This window comes from Cebidichthys violaceus, unplaced genomic scaffold (genome assembly GCF_023349555.1).
Source record: "Cebidichthys violaceus isolate CVI_PGR_0920_01 unplaced genomic scaffold, fCebVio1.0.p SCAF_46, whole genome shotgun sequence".
Classification (NCBI taxonomy): Eukaryota; Metazoa; Chordata; class Actinopteri; order Perciformes; family Stichaeidae; genus Cebidichthys; species Cebidichthys violaceus.
The window spans coordinates 1,973,336-1,998,594 of record NW_027176661.1 but is presented as its reverse complement, the minus strand read 5'-3'; the positions used below and the strand labels follow the sequence as shown (position 1 = coordinate 1,998,594).

Genomic DNA, 25,259 nt, shown 5'->3' with positions numbered 1-25,259 from the left:
TTTTAAATTGGTATTGTTTTTTTCTCTGGCACCACCAAAAGGCCAAACTTTACATATTATTTCACCCCACCAGTGGTAAGGATCAGGATGGCAAAGTTGTCTCACACACGCAGTCATCTTGTTTTGCTGGTGTGTAATAAACAACATGAATGCTATAGCTGTTTAAGCCTCCTTCTTCCCTCCTTCTCTCTCTCTTTTCTTTCAAGTCAAGTTTATTTTTTTTTGTTTTTCCCTAAATGATATAGCAAGTTCTTCTACCAGTTTTATAGTATGAATCAAGAAGTCAGGGTACATTCAGAGTATGTGGTTTTTTTCTTTCTACGACGTCTCTGTATAACCACTCATATTACAACAAAAACCGCCAACACACAACAGACCTAGAAGCAGCAACATCTGGGATTTCTGAGTCGTTGACTCGAATATCAGATATTTAGCGTTTAGCTCACTGGACGTTTATCTGCTATGACGGCTGATCACGAAAATGAGCAAATAATGACAATTCAGGAGTGAAATGGTCATTCATCCTGGACTCCTGATGCGCAGTCAGGAGGACCAGCCGTGCGTGTAGCGCTGTTTGAACGTCTCCTCCCCTGTTTCTGCAGTGTTACTGCTCTTCCTTCTCGCTCATCGTTTCTTGTGCCAATGCTGCCCACCGCAAGAAGAGTAAGACAAGACTGCCATTTGCATAACACCACACTCTTCTTTCTTGTCTGCCACCATCCCTCTGCTTGATATCCATCTTGTCCTGTTCCGTGTACTGTCTTTGCGTCCTCTCAATCCTTCACCATTCATTCACGCCTACTCTCATGTTTGGTTCTTTGCGTTCTCCAGCTCTGACAGAAAAGCAAGGGAATTTTTTTTCACTCAGTTTATTTTTCCGAGAAAAGAACATCCTTGAAAGCCTTTTATAAATTGACTATTTGGAAGAATTTCTGACTGATACAAGCGGGACGAATGAGGATAGAGTCAGTCATTTCAATGTATTATGTTACGCATCAACAATTTCACGTAACGTTAGCCTGGACAGGATCAAACTGAAAACGTATTGTGGTTTTTGAAAAATGACTTAGGTTCGCGGAAGGTGTCGCGGCGCAGGAGCGAGGGGAATTTGATAAAAGCAACTAATCCGGCAGTGTTAAGTTTGCTGAGGTAGGGTACCTGTCAGAAGAAAAAATAGCGAAGAAGCACCGTGGAAAGCAACGCATCATTACCAAGACACCAGCGCAACAAGCCAACACCATTACACCAGCCTGCTGTGTGGATGGCACACGGGGTGTCTTCATCTGTAGAACTGGTGCAGGGTAGCCACGGTGAGACCAGGGTCCAGACGAGATTCGGGGCTTTCGGTGAGTATCTCTGGGACACTGGTGTGCGCACCAAATGGACCAGTCTTATTTGTCCCCGATGTACAGCGCACGGACGGGATAATCGGCTTTTTCCCCCGTGCATCTATAGTGTCCAATAATCTAGTCGTTTCAGATCCCATCTGTAATTGAACATTTTGAATTGTTTGTTACAATTTGTGTTTCTACTCCAGTTGCTAAATCTACTGGCCCACACATCTGGCTTTTAATAAGCTTCTTAAAACTCTAATGTGGAATCCTTTCAGGCTAGTTTTCATGGTGATTATAAAACTCTCTCTACAATTTGTTAATTTAAGATAGCCTGTCTTTCCACAGAGCGATATGAAAGATAAGTTCATCTCCTGAGGCCACAACTTCCTCATTGAGCTGACTCACTGACAACTGTATGCAGGTGAGTAATGCAGTTCTTAGAATATTAAAAATAGGAGATATAGAAACATTAAATATATTCCTGCATGAGCATCTTGGGTTGTCTCCACTATGCTGAGCCCTAAAACTCATACAGTAGCTTCATGCAAATCAATGGTAGGCTATATGTTGTATATATGTTTTGCTTAGCTTTCTGTTAATTGATTATGTTGTTGTCCAACACCTGCTCAAGGAATTTGTGTTGTCTGCTAACAGTCAGTTTGCTTTTTTTCGTTTACACATTGTTTCTGCTTCATTTTCTTTGTGTTTGTTTTTTCATGACTTTTCATTCCCAAGATAGTAGAAATGACATTTATCAGGAGTCTCATTACAAATTGAGACTGCCACCATTTGACAAAAAAAACAAAAAAAACACCATCTCTCACGAAACGAGTGCTGGCATCAAAGTGTGACTCATTATGTACAAGTGTTTACTTGCCAACCTGAGACCTCTGCTTAGCAAACAGGAACACGTTTGAGGATTAAATCATCATAATTTTAATTGGGTCAGATGCTTTTTTTCAGATTTGGATAATTTAGTATTTTTAAAGGTTAAATGAGAAACTTATTGAAATGGAAAAGTGGCATCTTGCTGGGCGTTTCAGTGGTATAAATCTTGCTCTGAGGTGGTTAATCAAGAAATTAATGTTAAATACCAGTAGTGTAGAGAATTGTAGTTCTGTACTGGTTGATATCCAGCAGGATGTTTGGAATCTATCAAATGTCTTTGGTGAAACTCAAATTATTAATGTATGGTGGAAAAACGGTACGCTTGGTAGTTGCGTTGACTAATAAATCCTGGATTCTTCACGGAAACAAGACTAGTATCTCTATTTCTGGACCTTGTTAGCTTGTTGCTACCTGGTGATTTCAGAGAGGAATGCATATTGATGAACTGTGTATGGCACTAATAGGACGGAAGGAAAAAATGTAGACACCTTTTGTTTCGATTGTACTGTTTCATTCCTGTATAACGACCAGTTTGGCGAGCTTGCTTTTACCATAGAAACGTCACCCACTCAAAATTTGTGCAGGGTTGTGTGCCAGACGAAAGCAGCATTATATTGTGTTATAGGAAGGAATCAATGATGAAAGTACACAATCTTGTACTCTTGCCTCTAATTTCATATATATTGCCAGTATCCAGGAATTTCTGAAATGTCTTTGTTAAATAATTAGGAAACATTCTTTGTAAACCAGACTGAGGATCATGTGTTTCTTGTTTCACTGTGTTGCTCCTGATTGTTGTGTGAGTCGCTGTCCATGGTGCTGAATTAGCTGATGTTTCACTCTATCTGATCAGCAGACATGTGTTGAGTTGTAACATAAATCTGTTGTTGCACAAACATAATTTGTTTATCTTTTATTTATAAGGCAACAAACAAAAAAAGGACAACTTAATTTCTACTTCTGTGCTGCGCTGCTTCACCCGAAATGTTGCCTTGATGGAAAACGCGCACTCCAGTTATGCAGGTCAGAGTGGAGATTGCAGCTACTCTCTGCTGCATGTCAATGAGAGCATGTGCTGTACATAAAGCATTGTCAAATCTCTTCTGCTGTAGGTAGGCAACCTATTTTTGAGATGGAGATGGTCTTGAAATTTTAATTAGGAAGCACCAGATTACATTCCTGGGCTTTTTTCCCCCTCTCCCTCCCTCTGTTCACATCGATGGATATGTTAACCCTCTGGACAGCATTGATGCTGTACTCCCTGAATTGTTCACTCAAGCTGTTTATGGCCACTCTGCTGCCAAGAAAACCACTGTGAAATTATTTTAAGTTGTCCCCTGACATAGTTTAAATGGCTTATGCAAAATGCAAAAAAAAGGGTGTTTACTAAATTTTTAGCATTAAACAATATATTACAAAGTAGAGTTGAGAGGCATGCTGCACTTCCATCAGAGATTGTTTCTCCTTTGAATAATCTTATAATATCTTTATCGGTAGGTATAGGATGCTGCCTTAGAACAACTGCTCTTTCCTTGTTATGCTGACCGTGAAGATTATTTTTAGAATCCCCTCTAACTTGACAATACATGGTGGACTGAGTCACTTTTTCCCTCAATACTACAGGTGCAGAGGGTAACATTTCTACCGCTGCTTAGCACCGAATGACCACATTATGTGTGTGGGAGTTGGACAGGGTAGTTCAATACCAATGACTCAATGATTAGTAGGTGCCAATATTTCTGGCTTTCCAAACTTGGACCAACGAAACTGTTGGATCCCACGTCATTTGCATACAAAAGGGTATGACTGTGAGTACTTCTGTGATGTTATATGCTTGTCCAGGTTATAGAAGGAATAGAACCCTGAGTGGTGAACATCTGACGCAGGGAATGTGACGATCTCATCCTACACGCAAATGTCTTACTCTTCTGTCTTTCAGACATTTGGATAGACCTTCACATGTGACGTGGATTGAACTCCGGCATCAGAAGACTGCAAGCATCATCACGCTGCAATGTCTCTGCACAAGAGTATCCTGAATTTCACTCCCACTTTCACGCCATGTATGTTTATCTCCTTTCTGCTGGTTCTGCTCCCAGGAGTCACTCATTTCTCCCAGGGCAGCGCCAGCCATGAGGACACTGGCAGCACACCAGGCAACTGCTCCAGTAGTGATAACTGCTCCGAGGGCGTGGTGCTGCCCATGTGGAACCCCCAAAACCCTGCTGTGGGTGACAAGGTGGCACGCGCCATTGTTTACTTTGCAGCCCTCATATACATGTTCCTGGGCATGTCCATTATCGCAGACCGCTTCATGTCTTCTATCGAAGTAATCACCTCTCAGGAAAAGGAGATCACAATTAAGAAGCCCAACGGTGAGACAACGACAACTACTGTACGCATCTGGAATGAGACGGTATCCAACCTGACTCTGATGGCGCTGGGCTCATCTGCGCCAGAGATCCTGCTTTCCGTCATTGAAGTGGTCGGTCATAATTTCGAGGCTGGATCTCTGGGTCCCAGCACGATTGTGGGCAGCGCTGCATTCAACATGTTCATTATCATCGCTATCTGTGTCTATGTGGTGCCAGAAAATGAAACTCGCAAGGTAAAGCACCTGCGGGTGTTTTTTGTCACTGCCGCCTGGAGCGTGTTCGCCTACATCTGGCTGTATCTCATTCTCTCTGTGGTCTCCCCCGGAGAGGTGGAGGTTTGGGAGGCCGTCCTCACCTTCCTCTTCTTCCCTCTCTGTGTGCTGCAAGCCTGGATTGCAGACCGGCGCCTGCTTTTCTACAAGTACGTCCACAAGCGGTATCGTGCCGACAAGACCCGTGGCATTATCATTGAGTCCGAGGGAGATGCCATGTTCACTAAAATGGACTTGGACATGGATGGCCAGGGTGTGAACTCCCACACTCACCCCAAAGAGGCTCTGGATGGAATGCTGGAAGGGGTGGAGGAAGGTGGAGGGATGAGTGCGGAGCAAGTTCAAGAGGAAGAGGCCCGACGGGATATGGCTCGCACTCTAAAAGACTTAAAACAAAGGCACCCGGAGAAGGACATGGAGCAGCTGATTGAGATGGCCAACTACCAAGTGCTGGTCCAACAACAGAAGAGCCGGGCCTTCTATCGCATTCAAGCCACGCGCATGATGATCGGAGCCGGGAACATCTTGAAAAAGCACGCCGCCGACCAGGCCAGGAAGGTGGTGAGCTGTCATGAGGCCACTGGGCAAGAGGAAGATCCCAACACCATCTACCTGCAGTTTGAAACCTCCCACTACCAGTGCTTTGAGAACTGTGGCTCACTGAAGCTGTCAGTGACCCGACATGGAGGAGAAAGTGGCTGCACTGTGAAGGTAATAAGAAGTAATGATTGTAAAAGCTCATGGTCAATTTAAAATCAAATTAAATTGCTTGAGGCATAAGATATATAAATAATTCAGCATTTTATTAAAACTCCAGACGGTAAATTTTAAAAAACTTTCTTTCTTTGCTTGTGCAGGTGGACTACCGTACAGAGGATGCGACTGCCAATGCCGGCTCAGACTACGAGTTTGCTGAGGGCACTTTGGTCTTCAAGCCTGGTGAGACAACAAAAGAGTTTACTGTTGGCGTTATTGATGATGATATTTTTGAAGAGGATGAGCACTTCTACGTGCGTCTGAGTAATCCCCGTATTGCGCATCGGGCTGAGGTCTCCGTCCTGGAGCCAAGCTCCATCACCTCCAGCAACAGCACGGTGGGCATCTCCCATGTTCCTCCGAAGGCAGCCCTGGGCAGCGCTCACACCGCCACGGTTACCATCTATGATGACGACCATGCTGGTATTTTTACGTTTGAGAGCAACTCCATGAGGGTCAGCGAGAGCATCGGCAACATGCAGGTGAAGGTTCACCGGACGTCCGGGGCGAGGGGGAAGGTGGCGGTGCCCTACCACACCACCGAGGGCACCGCCAAGGCCGGGGAGGACTACGATGAGGTGTCCGGCAAGCTGGAGTTTCAGAACGATGAGACCATGTGAGTGACACTTGTTCCTTTTCTTCTTTGATGTGATGACTTGTTGCTGCTTCTCATCACTTTATCAAACATCACAGCCCACACGTTGACATGTTAAACAGTCCTGCTAGATTACTGTAAATTATCTATTCTGGTAAAGGATAAAAGGACTATTTTTATGAGTCATAGATATGTTGGCTCTGAGAAGTTTAGATCTTTCAGAGCAAGGACGTGGGAGGATATGAGGGTATAATTGTGAGACAGATAATGAAACAATGGAGATGATGTAAAAGAAAAAAAAGGAAATGAAGAAGAAGAAGAAGAAGAAGAAGATGCATAGAAGCAGCCTTCAATGAATGAATAAACACAGGATTTCTGCGCAGTTCATTCTGATGCAGAGAAATAAAAACTCCACTGCAGAAAACAAAGGAAGTACATGTTAGCGACAGAGCAGAGGAAAGCAAATCAGGCAGGTGACTGCACAACAGAGAGGAGGGGATGAGGGTTTAGCAGCTACTGAAACAGGTGTATGCAAGGAAACCTGTGTGATATTTTCAACAAAAGGATTCGTGGATGCACCAGCAAAGAAGGATATAAAAAGAGTAGGGAGGAAGAGTACAGAAAGAGGTGAAAGTGTGATGTTTTTCCAGCTTTTCTCTTCAACGTTGTGTGGAGGGTTTGGCAGCATGACGAGTACACTTGTGTTTGTTTGATGATGTGATGAGCAAAGGACCTGGTAATTATCCACAGCAGTGTTTTTTTTAGTTTTTAGTCAAAAAAGAACTGAACTGTATCAAGCTCATCATATCAAAATGATTTACAGCACACCAAAGGACAAAACAAAGGAATAAAATGTGTCAGATGAATCCGTCTGTGTGAGGAGAATTTCAGGGCTTGTGTGTAGGTGTATTGTGTAGGTCGGCTGAGTGGGAGGAAAGGCAGGTGAATACGCTGTGTAAAGAGAATGCAGATCTCCCTATTTGTATTTTTTGCCTCGCAAAAAAGGTGAGATTTTATTATATATCTGTCTGTGTGTTTGTCAGTTTGCTTGTGCACATTTATATGCATGTTTGCTTGCTTTTTGTGCATTTTTCTGTTTGTCTTTTTAAGAGTGTATGCCTGTGCGCTGATTCCACTTTAAACCCACATCAAACAAAATGTCGCTCCAAAGGGGAATTAAAAAGAGCTTCTTGAGCATCAAAAGCAATTAAAGCGAGTGAAGAGGGGTTAAAGGAGTCCCAAAAGTTCTCCACACAGTGCAGGCAGTAACAGAAGCCGTGGTTAATGAGACAGTAGTGCATAGCATGAAATTTAGAAGCTGGCAGCTTGTATCTGCATTCAAATGGAGACTGAGCATTAGATAAAATCCTCACCTACTGAGCCAAAAATCTGTTCATCTAACTGTAGCAAGCTGACAGTGACACAAGCATCTGCACACTTCATATTATCTGGAGTCATGCTTCTCTCGACAGCCGCCGTGCAGCAGGAGAGGAAGGACTGTGGAGAGCAGGATCCAGCAGAGCAGGACAGTTTGCTCCGGGAAAATGGATGAAAAGAAAACCCAAAAGCAACGGGGAAATGCCAAAGCTTTTCTCCACTGCTCCTGTGCTCTTTTGAATAACAAACAAGGACTTATGCCCCAGCGAATGCAGGGGCACTCTGATCATAGGTAAAAAGGTCTGGCTCAGAGCTTGAGTCAGAATTACCAGGTCTAGTTGGGTCAAATCACAGCAGCTTACTTATCTTTTAGCCAGCTGTATTTTGAATCTTGAGACCTAAGAAGGTTAGAGAAAGAAAGGCAGCATACACCTCTATTTGCCACATAAAGATATGTATCAGTGTAGAGCCAATTCAGCCAAAGTTCCCCTGTTGAACAGATTTTCAAGGACCTAAGTCTTGTACATTATCACATTTTGTTCCTGCTTTATGCTACTCAGATCCCCAAGTCGGACTGAATATTTCATGAGGTTGTTTAATTCGGAGCGTTCCGTAAGTCCTGTTAAAAGATGCAGGTGAAACCGCATCACTTTTAAAGGATTTTGGCTTTTAGTATCCACGCGTGTATTTGTGCAGACAAGCTTGCAAATGCTCCGTGTTAAATGTATATCTTCCTATATCTCACTGCTCAGCAGGCTGCCAAAGTTCCTCCTTCAAACAAAGCTGTTTTTTCTCACCCAAGTGTTTCCCTGGGCGTTCAGGACAAAGAGCTGACACTCGGCAGCAGGCCTCCAGGCAGCTCTGTGTGTGTGTGTGTGTGTGTGTGTGTGTGTGTGTGTGTGTGTGTGTGTGTGTGTGTGTGTGTGTGTGTGTGTGTGTGTGTTTTTGTTTGTTACAGTACATCTTGCTTTGTGTGTCTTTCTGTACATATGCCAGTCCCGGTCGATGTTGGAGCATGCAGAGGAGCGAAAGAGGAGGAAGGCTAGTTTTTAAGCTTTTGGCGTGGAGCCAGGAGGAACGGTTTAAAATCCGGGTGTGCAGTTAAATAATATTTTACCATCTAAATTCTGCACTGCAGTAAATAGATTATGATACAGACACAAACCTCTGAGCCAAAATAAACAGGCTGAACCGTTTTACATTCTGTGTTTATGGATTAGAGAAAGATCTGCAAAGACTCTTTGATGCTTGTGTGTAGCTTCCTCTTGTATCTGTTTTTGTTAGCGCCTCAAAATGTGTGGCACTACACACTAGTTGAGGCTGAGGTGGATAACGGGGGCAGTTATATAAGCTAAGATGAAAGAGATGTGAGGAGATCACTTCTGAAAAGGAAAATCAATACCCTGATATTCTTTATTTCTCACGCTTAATGTAGTCAGCATCAATATCGTTCTGCACTTTCTGACAAACACACAAAAGTGGAGCAGTGGAGGCAGGGTAGGGTCATGTTATCATCTGTAAGCGCCATATCAAAGGAGTGCAGAGTTGCGGCGGTGAGCAAGCCAGCGGGTCACGCTCACATGCACTAAAAGCACGCCCTGCCGGTCCGGCTATGTCAACAAAGCAAGGAGAAGCTTGGATAATAACACACACACATAGGGAGAGTAAAGCAACTTCATTCTCTAATGAGGTGGAAATTACTCCACTATAAATTTGCAAATAGTTGTTTGCTGCTATAATAATATCCTGAATGTCGTATATGGCTCCATTAAGATTAGGCTTAATTGAGGGTGTCGCCACTTTGAGCGACAGGTGGGTGCCGTACCAGTACGCTTCAGCTCCCAGACGATCCACCTCTTTGCCTATTTTTAGAGTGAGGCTGTGTCGTCACTGCCAAGATGGCGTCACACGCCTTTCAGAAACCTAGTGACGTCACAGAGACTACATCCATATTTTATAATGTCTATAAACTGGATACAATCTGGAGATATCGAAAAAACAAAACAGATTTGAGGTGGCAGTCTGAACAAGCCCAAAAGTGTTTATAGTTCTCGAAAAAGCTACACTCGGGCCATCATAGAGCGGGAGGAGACGCATTAAAAAAAAAAATATGGTGGCGCACATTTCTGCAGTTCTGAATGACATAGCTGGCAGCTTTAGTCTTGTTGTGTTATATGTTGAAATTGTCCTCGCTCAGTAGTTTAGATATCATTTAGCAGGCCTTCTCACTTATGTTGCCACACAATATTTGCAAGTTCAAGTAATGATAAGAGTCGTATATCATTATCAATGTGAATAACCTTTTGTTTCTGTATAAATATCCTGTACATAATAACCCAACAACATTCTAAAGTGGAGAATATAATGCTGCAGATATGAGAAACACATTTCTTCCCGGAGCTGCTGCTTTGTGTTCATTTTCAGCAACAATGCCGTTTCTCTGGAGTTGGTAGAGTTCCAGTAACTTGCTCAAGGACACTTCAGCAAGGCAGATACAAGCTGACAGATTGGTTTGAGCCATGATTCTTCAACTAAATGGCAGTGCCCCTGTTCAGTTGTAGGCATTTGAAATACTGTCATGCATTTCTGCATTCACTCACTCTCCCTATACTGGCGTCCTTTTTGTCAGGCTTTCAGGAGGCCTATCCCAGCATGCAGAGTGCAGAAAGCAGAGCTACTCTCCAAGGGTGAACATGGAGGCATACAATCACTCACACTTATACCTGTGGGCAGTTTAGAGACTCCAGTCCTCATGACTTACTGTATATGTCTTTTGGCTGTGGGACGAAACTGGAGCATCCTAACCAAACCAACGCACAATGTGGAGGAGCGGGAAAATCCAACTAAAAAGTTCACACAGCTGCCTTCCTTTTTTTTAGAGGTGAAAGTCTCAACTGCAAAGCCATATCCCCATAGGGCCCCAGCTGGTTTTACCTCCGCTCAGGATAATCCAGCAACCTAATGCACAAACGAAACATATCCACATATCCACAGTCAATAGACTGCTAGAAAAAAATCAAAGAAATGAACACAGAGCCTTCTACATTCGTATGGTATTTATAAAAACAGCCAGTCCAACTTTCCACACATGCAGTACAGATTATGATTGTTTCAGGTGAAACAGACATCAAACTCCAGACCTCAAACAACGCAGTCCTGACATCCTTCACAGTTGTGTGTGACAGATACAATAGCAGGGTATGTTATCCAATATGGCTTTTTAGAAACTATCCCAAGTATGGAGCCGACAGGCGGACCGAGATGATAAACTGTGAAATGTGATTTGCGGTAGGTAATAGATTCTAAATAGAGTCTAGATAGATTCCAACTGTGCCTGTTGTAATGAGAGCGCACATCGACATGCAGAGATACGGGGTTCAGGAAGCAGAACTGGGACGAGCTACCATTTTAACCTGATTCTTACACTGACCATTTCAAACTCCAAGGAAGACTGTCGGACAAGAAGCATCTCAAGCATTCACCACCAATTTCAAAGGATAGAAAGATATTTTTGGAAATACGCTAACTTGCTGAGATACCACGAGATGGAACAATAGAATTTCATAGAGTTTCCAGTCTTTATGCTAAGCTAACAAATTGCATCTTTATATATTAGAGTAAAGACACAAGAACGGAACTTCTCATCTGTCAGTAAGAAAGCAAATTTCCCAAAATGTTGATCCGTCCCTTTAACTAGTTTATTAGCCTACTTGCTACTAGCTCGCTACATTGGTCAGTTTCTGTAAGTCTTGCAAGGCCAGATTTCAAGACAAAGAGTTACAAAATCTGAAAAGCCACGTGGAACTTTTCTCTACACTGTGAACTTATATTTATTTTTAATTTGAACCTACTTCAGAGACATGGGAGCCACATACTTTAACAAAGCTCCACTGGTTTGTATTACTTTAACATGTAATACTTTTGCAGTTAGTTTGGTTTCTTGATTGCTGGTTTTCCATGAGCTTCATTAGGCGTGGTAGCGGGTTTAGAGTTCTGGCACATTCAGAATTGATTCAGAACTTATCAAAAATCCAAACTGAATTGATTATTGACTCTACAGTGTTCAACGTCTACCATCACCCTATTGGCACCAATGTTAACACAATGGTCTATGGGGTTTGTTGTTGACTCATAGCTCACTTGAGTTTTTATTTATACTTTTGTACTTTTGATTATTTCAACGAACCAGTATGTTTTGATTGCTTATACTTAGGGTTCAACTAACTAAAAAAAAATACATATATTTTACTTGCAAAACTTATTCATAAAAGTAATCTCACCTTCATTTATTTCCTATTTTGGAATCTGCAGTCATTTTTTATTTGTTCACTTTTTGTGTTATTATAAACCCTGCAATTAGACTCTGGCATAGGTTGAGATTTAAATTGCCACCTAATCAGCCTAATGCAGCATGTGAACCAACTTCCCTTCTGCTTTTTGACAGCCTTTCATTTCTAGCTTGTATTTTAGAGAGAGGTCTGCAAAGTTTTAATGATTGTTTGATCCCTGCCTGTTATATCCTTTACATCTTCATACACTTAAGGACAAACAGTATCTGTCTAAAGTGTAATGTAGACTTATATAAAAACGGCTGCTGTGTGAATACGGTCCATAGCAACTAATCCACATTTTATTTTAAGGCCTTTCCACGATGCTTTAAACTTACTGCGTCCCTGTACATATTGCACTTGAAATAACATCTTGTTCAAAAGATAAACTATTTTTCTTTTCCATTGTAAGGACTCTAGGCTATACTGCGATTCCCTTTGCTCCCACTGGCATGACTCTCCTTGACATTAGACTGCAGATGACGTATCACTCATGTTTAAAATAAACTTCTTCTCTTCCGCAAGCAAAAGGCTCTACCAGCATGTTGTCGAATTCTGAGTGTACATGAGTAGACTGAAATAGACAGCCACCCACATATCATTAGGGAGATGGAGGGAGAGGGAGAGAAAGACTCACTGTGACAGTGTAGGAGAATGAAGCGGGCTGAGGCAAATATGTCGGCCACAGTTTGATACCACATCCTCACGTGTTTTCATAGCACTCAGATTTATCAGTAAAAAAGCTGTATTTCTAAATATGTCTTAAGAGTTTGCCTGAACCTGCATGGATTCCTACATCGGTGGTGTTTGATTTCCACTGAGAACAAGATAATAATCCAATTTCCGATGACTTATAGCTTGAAGTGTGTGGGAGGGGTGTGAGCTATCTCGCTATGTTTCTCTTTTGCTCTAATGGAATTAATGGTGTAGAAGGAGTCCGCCCTCTTGTGGGGTGCTGGGAGATATATATATATATATATATATATATATATATATATATATATATTCATGTTTTACATAGTGTTCTGTACTACAGGATATTTGTTAATTTGTAAGCTTCTTAGCTAACATCTATATATTACAATTCCTTGTGTAGGCAGTTTACACAGTTTGTATTCGTACAAAAGCATGGGCTTAGCATTAGAAACTACTCTTACTAGATGCCTGGAATCTTATTTTACTTTTTTTATTTCAGTAACAACTGCAAACTGCAGGTTGGCGCATATTAAATGCTGCTGATATTTCCTAAATAATGCTAATTAATTAAATCACGCATCTCTGTTTGGCTCCATCCTTTCCTTGTTCCTTGACCCCTCTGCTTTCAGGAAGCTGCTGAATGTGAAGGTCATTGATGACGAGGAGTACGAGAAGAACAAGACTTTCACAATTGTGTTGGAGGAGCCCATCCTGCTGGATGTCGGACAGAGACACGGTGAGCTGAGCACGCAGCTGCATGCTACAGCAGCAGAGGGATTTTCCTCATAATTTTTATGGCTGGACTAAATGTTATTTCACATCCCCTGTCGTTTGTATTAAATTTTAATTCTTGGGCTAGAGCAGTTTATATTCATTGATGCAAATTCCTTTTGACTCTGGGGAAACTCTAAGGTGAGATCTCTTTAGTCCCTTTGGTGCATTTCATGGCCATGCTTTATGCTGGAGGACTCAAGGTTTAATTGTTGCTCTTTAAAACAGCTTGGGTTCAAGTAGTTTGATCAAAGTTAGAGCTAAAAGGCACAAAGGAGTTATTCATAATGTGTTCATTTTTGAAATTCCTGACACAGTTACACTATTTTGTAAATGTATTGTAATGGCTGACAACATTGCAAAATAAAATAGAAACACAATTTATTTCAGATTTGATATTTTGTCATTTGAATATTGCTAATATCCCCCATCCATGAAGGGCATCTGTCTTAAATTAAAGTTTTTTCCATCAACTTTGTGATACTGATTGTATTACAAGCATGCCCATGCCCACCACAAGATCCTCAAAAAATGAAGTCAACAATGCCACATCAACGAAATAATCAGTTCTTGGATGCATACAAACGAAGAGCATTTTAGGAATGATCAAAAACTAAAATGGAATATAGTAAGATGTTCTACCTGAAATGAATCAGGCAGTACTTGGAAATATAACCGATGTGTTCCATTCACAGCACATGTTTAACACTCATCCTAATGTCACATGTGATCCTTATGCTTAATTCTCATGCGACCACACTGGGTTTGCTTTATGGTATCTCATATTGTAGCAAATCCCCCATGTGGGAAGTACTGGCTGATAGTTTACACACCTGTCTCTCTGGCGCAGGAGACACCAATGATAACAAGACAGCAGTGGGACCGGAGGACGTGTCAAAGATGGGCTGCCCCTGTCTGGGCGAGCACACTAAGCTGGAGGTGGTAATTGAGGAGTCCTATGAATTCAAGGTAACTTAAAATAAACAGCTTTTTTTTTTACGTCAGAGCCCTACTCATCTATCACACTGATGTTTGCATATTTCAATACTTCTCACAAGCTGCTATGGACTGATGAATGACAATATTTAGTTTGTTCTTACAAGATTTACCTTCTCTCCTCCGACTGAATATCCATCAAAGCAGTTATTTGGACACTAGAGAGGCAGTCACAGCCTTCATTATAAATATGTTGAAGACACTGAGAGCTCATAATTCTCTATTAATTAATCTCAGTTTTCCTTCCATCCTGACCTTATTCAGTAGTTTGTTCATGTGTTTCATACTGCAACACATTTAGAGCTGGGACATGGTGCCAAAATAAAACATTGATATTTCTGACTCTTACAGCAATATCTGTTATGTCACAATATTTGGAGTATGACTGTTAGGTATTCGTATTTCATCTAACTTGGCATGGGTAATACATTATTGGTGAAGTGCATGTAACTAATGGCTCTGGCAGCAAAGTCAGTCACTCATCATTTCATCCAGCTTGAATAGTCAAATAAGTTGAGAAAAAAGTATCATTTAAACGTAATGCAGCATTCAAAGGGCTTCTCCATCAATTTTGTATTGCGCTGCCACAAACTTAGAAGTTTTGGGGTTCTTGCAAGAGACAGATTAAAAAAGAAATGCTCAAACTTGATGCAGCAGAGCCCACGATATCTTGACTTAAAAACTCAAATAAGAATTAACGCCTCATGGTTGTATGTCAAGTTGCAGTTTACATCCATGTCTGTATAAAATGTCATCACTTCATCATTTTATCCTATTAGACATTTGGGCAAAATTGTCATAATTAGCATATGATTTCTTGAGTTATGACATTTGCTCACCAAATTCTAATCAGTTCATCCTTTTTGAAGAATTTGAAGAAATTTCCTCTTGGTGTTCCTGAGATATTGTGTTCACAATAATTGTACATATGTCCGGACAAATGGACAGATGTACGGACAACCCAAAAACATATAAGGCCTTCAACCACGTCTGTCCCCTGGGATGACACCACCATGACATTTTTACGGTCATTTTCTCACACTTTAAAAAGCTCCTCTCAGAGCGTATTTTCCAACAGTTTTTGAGTAGTCATCTTGAAAAAGAAACCTGATCTTCATGTATAAAATTGGTGGTGTTCCCCTTTAAGACCAGATTCAAGCTCAAACATGATATTGCACTTATACTTAGAAGCTTCAGTTTCATGTGCTGATACTAACGGCTCTACTTTCTGCACTGGTGTAAAGCAGCTTTATGCTAGCGACATGCCTTTTTTCTGGGGGCTAGTGGAGTTTTTTGCTCCCTTGCATCTCTTTTGGTGACTCACTGTGCACCACAGTGGGAAGAGTGACTCGGTTAATTGCACTTTAATATACCACATACGCGTCCCTAGTCTCATATGACAGTTAAGATTAAGATTTCATTGATGCTGTGTACTGCGTGACTGTAAAGAGATAGCTACTAACAACCTGTCCTTTTGCTTTCTTTGTCCTTGTGGCCGTCTACAGAGCACAGTGGACAAGCTGATTAAGAAGACGAACCTGGCTCTGGTGGTGGGGAGCAGCAGCTGGAGAGAGCAGTTTGTTAGTGCTGTCACTGTCAGTGCAGGTGAGTCGCAGTTTTGTGAAATGTCTCATCTTTTCATCCCTGTGAGACCGGACCTGTGGAAGATTGAGTCTGCAGGCTGGATCCGGCCCACCAGCTGCTTCTTACCGGCCTCACTGTTGTGATGTCTTTTTTAAATACTTGTTTAATAAAATCCCAAATGCTTGAGTTTGCCGGAATTTAAAGAAAGGCCTAATTTACTGGATAATGAATGAAAGAGATTACAAAAACAGAGCCTGTTTTAATATATTTTAGCAATTACGTACTTTTTTGCTACTCCCTTTTAACCCAGACATTTTATTAAAAATGCATGATGTGGAGAATTCCTTGTGTGGCTCAACATAAAAACTAAACTTGCCAGCTCTGCCTGGACAATTAATGGCTCTGAAGTATTTATGTATATGAATATGGTGAACCCTTTTTATTTTGCTCTTTCAAAAGCCATTCACTTGGGTTTCTGAACCTTTTAGGTCTGCACTAGCGCACACAGCATTTAGGCTAAAAGCTTACAGTAGACACCAGATCAGTGTCATTCTGTTAATACGCTTCTTTCTCTCAATTTCATTCTTTCTCTCCGTGGTTGAGGTCACTCATATTTTCATAACATAGGCATATATAGGCGGGAAGCATACTCTCTCTATATATAGAAAGCATGCGTATCGCCTATATGTACTGTATGTCTCAATCACTCATAGTCGTAGCAATATTTACAGATTTAATGTAATGATATGAAAGGGTTAGCTCCCACACATTCGTCAAATGGCTTAAATGTGGTGGGGGTGGGTATCTTCATGTTATCTAAGCTTGATTGAAGCATGAAGCTGGACCTATTTACTGTTTTATGATTTAATATTAATTCATGAACTGAGATGTGATGTCACAGCTTGATGAGATGATACATAACATCTTATTCTCCGGTCTGATTCAGTTTTCTACACTGCAAGATACGGTCTTCAGATAGTCTGTCAAAAGAGAAGGCAGATGCAGCAGGTCTTGGTACATATTTTGGAGGCCTTCACACATCTATTCTTTCTCTGCCAGGTAACGATGATGAGGAAGAGAGCGGGGAGGAACGTTTGCCCTCCTGCTTTGATTACATTATGCACTTCCTGACAGTTTTCTGGAAAGTCCTCTTCGCTTTTGTCCCACCCACTGAGTACTGGAACGGCTGGGCCTGTTTCATCGTGTCCATTTCCCTCATCGGCGCTCTGACGGCTGTGACCGGGGACTTGGCCTCTCATTTCGGCTGCACCGTCGGTCTCAAAGATTCAGTCACCGCTGTGGTGTTCGTGGCCCTAGGCACCTCTGTTCCAGGTGGGCGTCTGTGGTTTCTAACAGCTCTAACGGTAGACTTGTCCTGAGTTTCCTCTTGGGGTGTGTGCGTGCAGTAGAGGCAGCTGCCTGGGAAGACTTGTGTAACCTCTGCCTCCGCCTGTGCTGTCAGAGTAATTCTCTCCTGAGCCCCTGTCTTGAACATTAACAAGTTGTAAACAAAGACAAAGCCTGTTTCACTTGTTAGTCTCTCTGTGCTGCCTAATTGTATCCCCATTGTGTCCTAAACACTGCCACAGCGAGACACAAATAAGAATATGAAAATTAGGCATTGACAGGTCAGTTAGCCCCACACACTCCTTCAAGTTATCCTGGGAATCTCTCTCTCTCTACCACACTATCGCGTACTAATTTTCTACCACAAAGATAAAGTTTTATGCTCCATATCGCTTGGCTTATTTTAAATTATCTGACTCACTTTGTGCCCCATGAGTTGTTGAATTTCATAATACCTGTAATGTTTGTTCAAAGTTCCTGGTAGTTGAGGGTTTAAGGGGAGGGTCCCTGTCAGAGTCTGTGCGCACCACTAATCTCCACCAGAAGCTGATTTGAAAAAAAATCCCCTGTTTTCTATTTCTTTCTTTATGCTTAATTCATATCTCTCTTTCTTTCATAGACACATTTGCAAGTAAAGTGGCTGCCATACAGGACCAATACGCTGACGCCTCCATCGGCAACGTGACGGGCAGCAATGCAGTGAATGTGTTCCTGGGCATCGGGGTGGCGTGGACCATCGCTGCTGTTTACTGGAAGAGCAAAGGAGAGGTGTTCAAGGTGGACCCAGGCTCCCTGGCCTTTTCCGTCACCGTCTTCACCATCATGGCACTGGTGTGTGTGGTGGTGCTACTCTACCGCCGGCGTCCCAGCGTGGCAGGCGGAGAGCTTGGGGGCCCACGGACACCCAAGCTCCTCACCTTCTTTATGTTTCTCTCTCTCTGGTTCATCTACATCCTGTTGTCCTCACTGGAGGCTTACTGCCATCTGCCTAGCTTCTGAGAGAGAGGGAGGCACACAGACACGGCTCCTCTTCTTGTTTTTACAGTCTACTGAACGTGTTTTTTCTCTGTTTTTGTCTATTTTCACAAAGGTTTATAACTATTTGTATCATTAGTTATTATTGATACCGCGCAATATTTGATTGACTTTGAATCTTTGGACTTTTGAACTTTGCTACCACCCACTATGCTGTGAAGTATAGCTTTAGCCACTGAAAATAAACCTCTTCTCAACTTTTCTTCCTTTTTTTGAACTACTATGTTCCACTGAACATTTATCTAATCACTGCTATCGGCATAAATCGCATCAAACCTTCTATCACTTGGGTTTTTAAGTGTTAAGAAAGCACAAGATTAGAGCAGTATATTTCTAAGGGTGTTATTAAATGGAAAGTTAAAAGTGCATGAGATGACGTTATACTGACATTTACATAAAATTAAAGCCATTACTGAGGCTGAAGTGACATATTTGTGTGTTGATATTTATTACTCTATCTATACATTAATTATTCATTGTATATCATGTAAACGATGAACATTGTGCGTGGGAGTTTTGTGAAAGAGTAGGTGTGTTTGCTTTTGCACGTGATCAGATTAAGAGTTTCTTGGTAATCTATTTTAAAGTACTGTATGTAATATTTTGATATGGCTGCTGACGTGTTGATGTGTTCCTGTACATGTGAATCACAGCTGTATCATAATCTCTTCACTGCCTGGTCCCCTTTCCCACAAAGCTTTTTCAATCAGTATCATGTTTGACATAGCCAGGGTTAAAAATGCTTTTTTTTACAACATAAGTCTTAAAATTGTCTATGAAGTATAATTATTTGAGCACATATAGGATTTTTTGCGCGTGTGTATGGTATGTGTATGGTGTGTGTGTGCGTGCACCTCTGCTCTCCAGCACAAATTGGCGAAAGGCATGGCACTATTTCGTCACTATTTGCAAAAATGGTACTGGTGACAAAAACATAAAGTGAGATATGAGATGGATATCAGTTTTCATATCTGTCATGCTGACACTGTAAACATGTTTCAACATCACTTTAGAAAAAGCACAGCAGCGAGCAAAGGGTCACTTTTCAAATGAGTCTAGGAAGAGTAACTAGGTCCTAATAGTTGCACAATCAGCGAACAGGTCCATCATCTGGGATGAAACAATGTGCTAAAAGCAAAGACATGTAGAGTATTTCCTGAGAGTGTCTCCTTGTGTCGCAGAAGCAGTTGATATTGAAGTTTGTTTTTTATTTAACCTAGAATCTGTAGAGCCATATTTATTGTAACAGTATTACAGTAAAGGTATTTATATGATACATTTTAGTTTTATTGATATGCACGTTTAATGTACAAAAGTGGAAATAAATGTTGCTCATTTATGATGCTGTAAAACTCCTTGTCTTAATTTCACATCTTCAATCAATGAATACTCTGTCTTTCACGATTAGGTCTATAACCAAATAACCAAAACACACGGATAAAAAACTCACCAATGTTACCTTATTTAGATTTAGAATTAATCAGAACATTACAAGTAAAGATCCTGCAGTGGTCAAAGTACAGACGTATTATCAGCAAACTGTACTTCAAGTATCAAAAGTGAATGCATTAAACGGATGTTGGAACGAGGTGTGGCGTGGTAGTCCGAAGCTATTTGGCCATCTGACTAGCAGTTCTGATGAGTATACTGGCAGCTTAATTCTGCAGAGAAATGGTGCGCTGTCAGTGATATATCATCAGCTCGTTAATGCACCAAGTCATAAGCATGTATAGTTTTACTACTTGTAGTTGGTCGAGGTGGAGCTAGCTTTAATAACTTTATAAACAGTTTCATAGTTTAGACTCGTGGATCCCAAATCAGAGGGGTCTCAAGATACATTTAAGGGTTTGTGCGATTATTAATGAGGGTTGAAAAAAAAAAAAAGTTCTCTAATTTGATTCACTTTTTGGACTTTTTTCTCTTTTTTTGTGATAAATAAACAATTATTTAAATGAATCATATGAGGGGGTCACAAACTAAAACAGTTGGGGACCACTGATTTAACCCTTAATGCATTGTATAAGCTTATTATATGTTAAGTAGCATAAATTACAACATCTCCCTCTGAATGCAGGGGAATTTAAGAATAAAGTAACATAAAATAGGAATACTGAAATTACCAAATTTATTACCACAGTTAAGATAAATTTGAGCTGATGAGCTTTGTCTTTGACGAAAAGGACTTCTGAGCTCTGCTTTAGGTTTATTTAGGTGATTGTTTGTCCTGATGCTCACAGCGGCAACAAATTACAGAAAATAATTTGAAGGAGAGAAAAGTCTGATGTCTGAGGTCTACATTATTGTTCTGATTAAAAACATCTCTCACAATTTCATCAAGGCTAACAATTATCGGATTATTATCCGTCATTCCTATTTCCCAGCTCTACCATTTGACTGTAACGAGCAGGAAATGAGCCGTGGACTTAATATGCATGCATACGCTGAGCCTGGAATGGTTTCGTACTTGCTGCAAAGGGCATGCTGGGATATGCTCTAGCCCCCTGAGAAGGAATAAGCAGGTAAAGACAGTGCTTAATAAAGAACTGGCGAATAAAGTTATGTGATACTTTATTGATCCTAAATCCTCTGTTTTCTCTTGTTTTGTTTTCTCAGGGTCAGCTATGGAACAGCCGGCTGTGTGATCAACAAGAAAACATATACCAGTAATCTGCCAAATCTATGAACAGAGTTTAGTTAAAGCTGCACTAATGAATATTTTGATATCAAAACACGAATCAAATGACTATGTTTAGTTTAGGTCTCACTCGTAGTGACGACTTTTCCCTTCAACACAACACTTAATTTTCTAGCTTTACTGTTCTCATCAGTGTTGTTTCCAGCAGTAGTAGGCAGCTGTTTTCATTGAATATGTTCTGATTAACTTACTGTACGGTACCTGCCCAGCACAAAATGACAGATATGATAAACATAGTTTATCATTTACTAGCTAAAGGGACAGATATTTCTGTCACGAGTTAGTGGAAGTTAAAAACAAAGATAAAAGGAGAGTGAATATTGGACTTATATCCACCAGGTGGCCAGAAACAGGACTCCAAATGAAGCTTTTGATGTTTCTCTGTGTCTCTGTATGTAAAGGCTGACAAGTTACAACAGCTTAAAAAGGAGACAATGATACCATGATAATATTATGTAAATAATCCAGCAACTCTTTAATGCATGTTATATCTGTAATGATTATGGACTCTCTCTCCACCTCCCTACACTCGTATTTTGAGTGTAATTATTTTTCCAAAACGAGTAAAAAGCAGAAATTAAAGTTAAGATGAATTTGAAAGGATTATTATTTCTAAGGATTATGATTTTTATTTAATTTGCTATAGATGTTGCAATAATATCGTATATATATATATATCGTAAATTCTTTGGTCAAATTAAGCGTGTAATGAAAATCTGATATCGTGACAGCCCTAATGTCAGTGTTAAAGCTTGTTGCATTGCCCCCCAGTGGAAAAAAAATAGTTGATGCTACTCAACTCAACTGCATAGTTTCACATTTTGTGCAATATGATTATTTGCTTTCTTGCCGCGAGTTGGATACAATAAGAGGATCAATACCACTCTCATATCTGTACGGTTATATAAAGCTATAGCAGCCAGCAGCCAGCAGCTTAGCTTGGCATTGAGACTGTACACAGGGGAAAAGAGATAAGATGGTCTAATTTTATAACCTTTGGACAAATTCAAGCTAACCGTTTTCAGTCCAACAGCTGCTAGCAGAATCTTACATGCTTCACCATCAAGCTCCTAATCTAACTCTCTGTAACAAATGAGCGTATTTTGAAAATATATATCTTTATGGTTAGGAAAAGGATCAGGTTTTACACAAGTGACGATCACTTTTTCATTTACTTTTAACTTCATATATCTAGTTTGTATTTAGTACAGATCATAATTGGAAATCATTAATACAAGGCCCCTTTTGCTAATTCAATAGGCTTAAAGGAGGTGTCACTTATTCCTCCTGGGACTGGATGAGTGAACAGAAGTTTGGCCGCAAATCGTGAGCTAACTTTCTGAACCGATATGAAGAGGTTAGAGAGGCATATTGAAATTTATCACTGTCCTTCCATTACTGCTGCTGTAAAATTAATAAGTATGCGACTAACCTCTCACAATGAAATCACTGTACAAGACACGTCAGGACAAGATACAATTCTTGAGGGAATGTTAGATCATTTCAGCAACAGAGAATTCAAAGACAGAATACATATTTTCTGGATACTTTATGTGATCATGAGTATTTTCTACTTGCTTACAGGCATCACTGCAGTGTTTAATTGTGACACATTCAGAGGTCTACAGATGTTTTGAAACGTGCACTCACATTATCTAATTCACAATGTATGTGTAAAATGTGATAATTCATATTATCAGATTAGCACATCATAATGTTACCAAGTACAGCAGGTGCAATCACATCCCGTAATTATCCACGGTATGTGAAATGCTGTTAATTTGGGAATCTGAAAGACTTTCATTTACAAGTTACAGTCACAGCTGTGAAAGGGCTTAATTTACTCTGGTTGGTGAAGTGTCGGCTGGGGGAGACAAGTGGATCAATGCATCAAGAAGTAATAGTATTTGTAGCAGTAGCACTACACGAAGGGCAGGCTCTGATTCTCTCTGTGGAGGCTGAAGAAGTTACTGTACAAATGCACAACTCAAATGTAGCTATAGGGGAGACCGGGTAAGGTTTTAACACTGCTGAGTTGTAATTCCTCTAATCCTCAGCAAGCTTGGGTGATCAAAAGTGTCAATGCAAAGGTTTGCATGTACGTCTTGAGAGACAATGAACCACGGCCTTTTTCCAAGGCTGCAAGTGGGCACAGTGCCCGCTGGTTGACAGACTGTTTGAGACAAATTGCTGTTTGGCAACAGTTGGTGATGTCTTGATTGAACTGAAAAAGAATGTATGAGAATATTTAATAGAGCTTCTAAAACCACAAAAGGTCTTTGAAGGCCACAAGAGATAGATGCACGTCCATATATGTGAAAAACAAATCCCGGTCCAGACCCTGAATGGTTGGAATTGAAAGTCTGAGTAAAGCAAAAATAAATATGTTTTTCTGAGTTATTAACAACCCAGACAAATTTGAATGATTAAAAAAAAAAGTATATCAAATTAGGTAATCGTGAAAAAATAAGCAGTATTCTCTGCTCCGAAACACTAGGGTGTGTCCACTAAGGGCTCTGAAACCACACCCAATCATGGGTGAGGGTTGATTACATTTGTACAGTATATACAACATTCTCATATTCTGATAGAGAAACTAGTCTTTTGGCGTGGGTTGTGACCCTCAAAACGACATTTAACAGCCACAACAAGCCTATGTTTGTCAAAACCAAAAGCCAAACCTATTAAATTTGGATTTGTCACTTCTGGCATGGCTAAATGTCTCTGCTTGCTGTCTTTATTGGCACCAGTGAATGCCAAAATGGTCTTAACTGCTCAAATGAGTCTTCATTCTACTATTTTAGATGAGAAAATAATTTTCTGGTCAACATGACATCTGTGTCCTTTGTGAGGAGAGAAATGTGGATTTGTTTCTGTTCAATGCACCCATTAATATTATCAAAATAAAATGTGTAACTAGTGCTAATGTTTTTGAAAGCATAACTTAAAATGGTAATGGAATATTACTGTATTAACTGTGGTATCTTTATACAAAAATTACAATTATTTATTTTATTTGTCTGCATCTTGTTATATATAATTATGTTAATTAAGAAATAGCAATCCATTACAAGTCCTGCATTCAAAATGTCACCAAATAAATAAATAATATTTGTAAAATATACTTAAGTATCAAAAGTAAAAGTCCTCGTAATGTGGAAAAATGCCACATGTGAATATTATCCTATAAAATATAGCCTATATATTAGCCTATAAGCTATATTATATATGTTCGCACTATGACTCTTACTTTCACATACCCACCACTGTCCATCCTATATGTATACACTGTATCCATATCAAACCCAGCTACTTTTATCTGTATCTCACTCTTACCATTACTTATACTGCAGAGTATATATTTTTTGTCCATACTGTATATATTTTTGCGTATTTGTATCACACTGTTCATACTGTATATCTTGTTTATTCTATACATATCAGCACATTACTCTGTACTTTATTGCTTTTATCACTTTTGGAAAGATTAATTAAACTGCTGTTAAGTAAATGTAGTGGAATAAAAAGTACAAGAGGCTACTTTCCTGAGAAAAGTAATGTAGCAGAAGTATAAAGAATATGTAAATACTCAAAGTACCTCAAATTTACTCGAGTACAATACTGAACATCAGAACAGTACTGAGTTGCTCTCATACACTTTAGGATATCTTCAAGATATGCATGTTGTCGGTTCAACAACACCCCCTCCTGCTCCTCCACCAGCCCCGCACGTGCTACGTGATCGCCCCTGAGCCCTCCATCTCGTGTGTTTCGCCATTGGTCTGGGATGATGTCATCCACAGTAGAGACAATAGAGCCCACCTCCCCGTCAGTGTCTCCTCACACACGCACCGCAGCTCAGAGTGACACACGCTCAGACGTGACGCCAGCTGAGTTAGCCAAGCACCCCTGATTCCATTTATTTATGCATTTTATTCATCTCAAGTCCGGCAGAGCTGTGCATCTTCTATTCAAGCTAAATCTCTCTTTTTTTCCTTTTCTTTTCTTTTTTTTTTAAATACATGAACAAACGAGCAGGCAGGGAAGGTGTTACACATCTGGATCAAACCAACGCAGCGGGTCGTGCTACTCGAGCCCCGACCGACATGAGGATCTCTCATTCCGATGCGCATATATGATGAAAACACTTCGGGACTGACACGCTTGATGTAAGTGATGCGTCTGTTTTTTTTGTTTTTTTAGTAACGTT

General features: G+C 40.5%; 2 protein-coding genes across 3 annotated transcripts in view; both read left to right on the top strand.

The window, feature by feature from the left end:
- The first annotated feature begins 395 nt into the window (after positions 1-395).
- Positions 396-19,693, top strand: slc8a4a (solute carrier family 8 member 4a). Of its 2 annotated transcripts, XM_068729422.1 has the most exons (10): positions 396-1,346; positions 1,680-1,755; positions 3,147-3,245; positions 4,162-5,580; positions 5,727-6,241; positions 13,251-13,357; positions 14,243-14,361; positions 15,894-15,993; positions 17,032-17,304; positions 17,939-19,693. In XM_068729422.1, exons 4-10 carry the CDS (start codon positions 4,237-4,239, stop codon positions 18,316-18,318), a joined length of 2,838 nt encoding a protein of 945 aa, XP_068585523.1. In that variant the 5' UTR covers positions 396-1,346; positions 1,680-1,755; positions 3,147-3,245; positions 4,162-4,236; the 3' UTR covers positions 18,319-19,693. The 2 variants fall into 2 exon arrangements, with proteins under 2 accessions (XP_068585523.1, XP_068585521.1); XM_068729420.1 differs by lacking the exon at positions 3,147-3,245.
- A 5,246-nt stretch (positions 19,694-24,939) lies between these two features.
- Positions 24,940-25,259, top strand: part of si:dkey-175m17.7 (uncharacterized) — a 29,953-nt gene continuing 29,633 nt past the window's right edge. The window contains exon 1 of the mRNA XM_068729406.1: positions 24,940-25,218. The gene's annotated coding sequence lies outside the window, so the exon portion shown is untranslated. The remainder of the gene's footprint in view (positions 25,219-25,259) is intronic.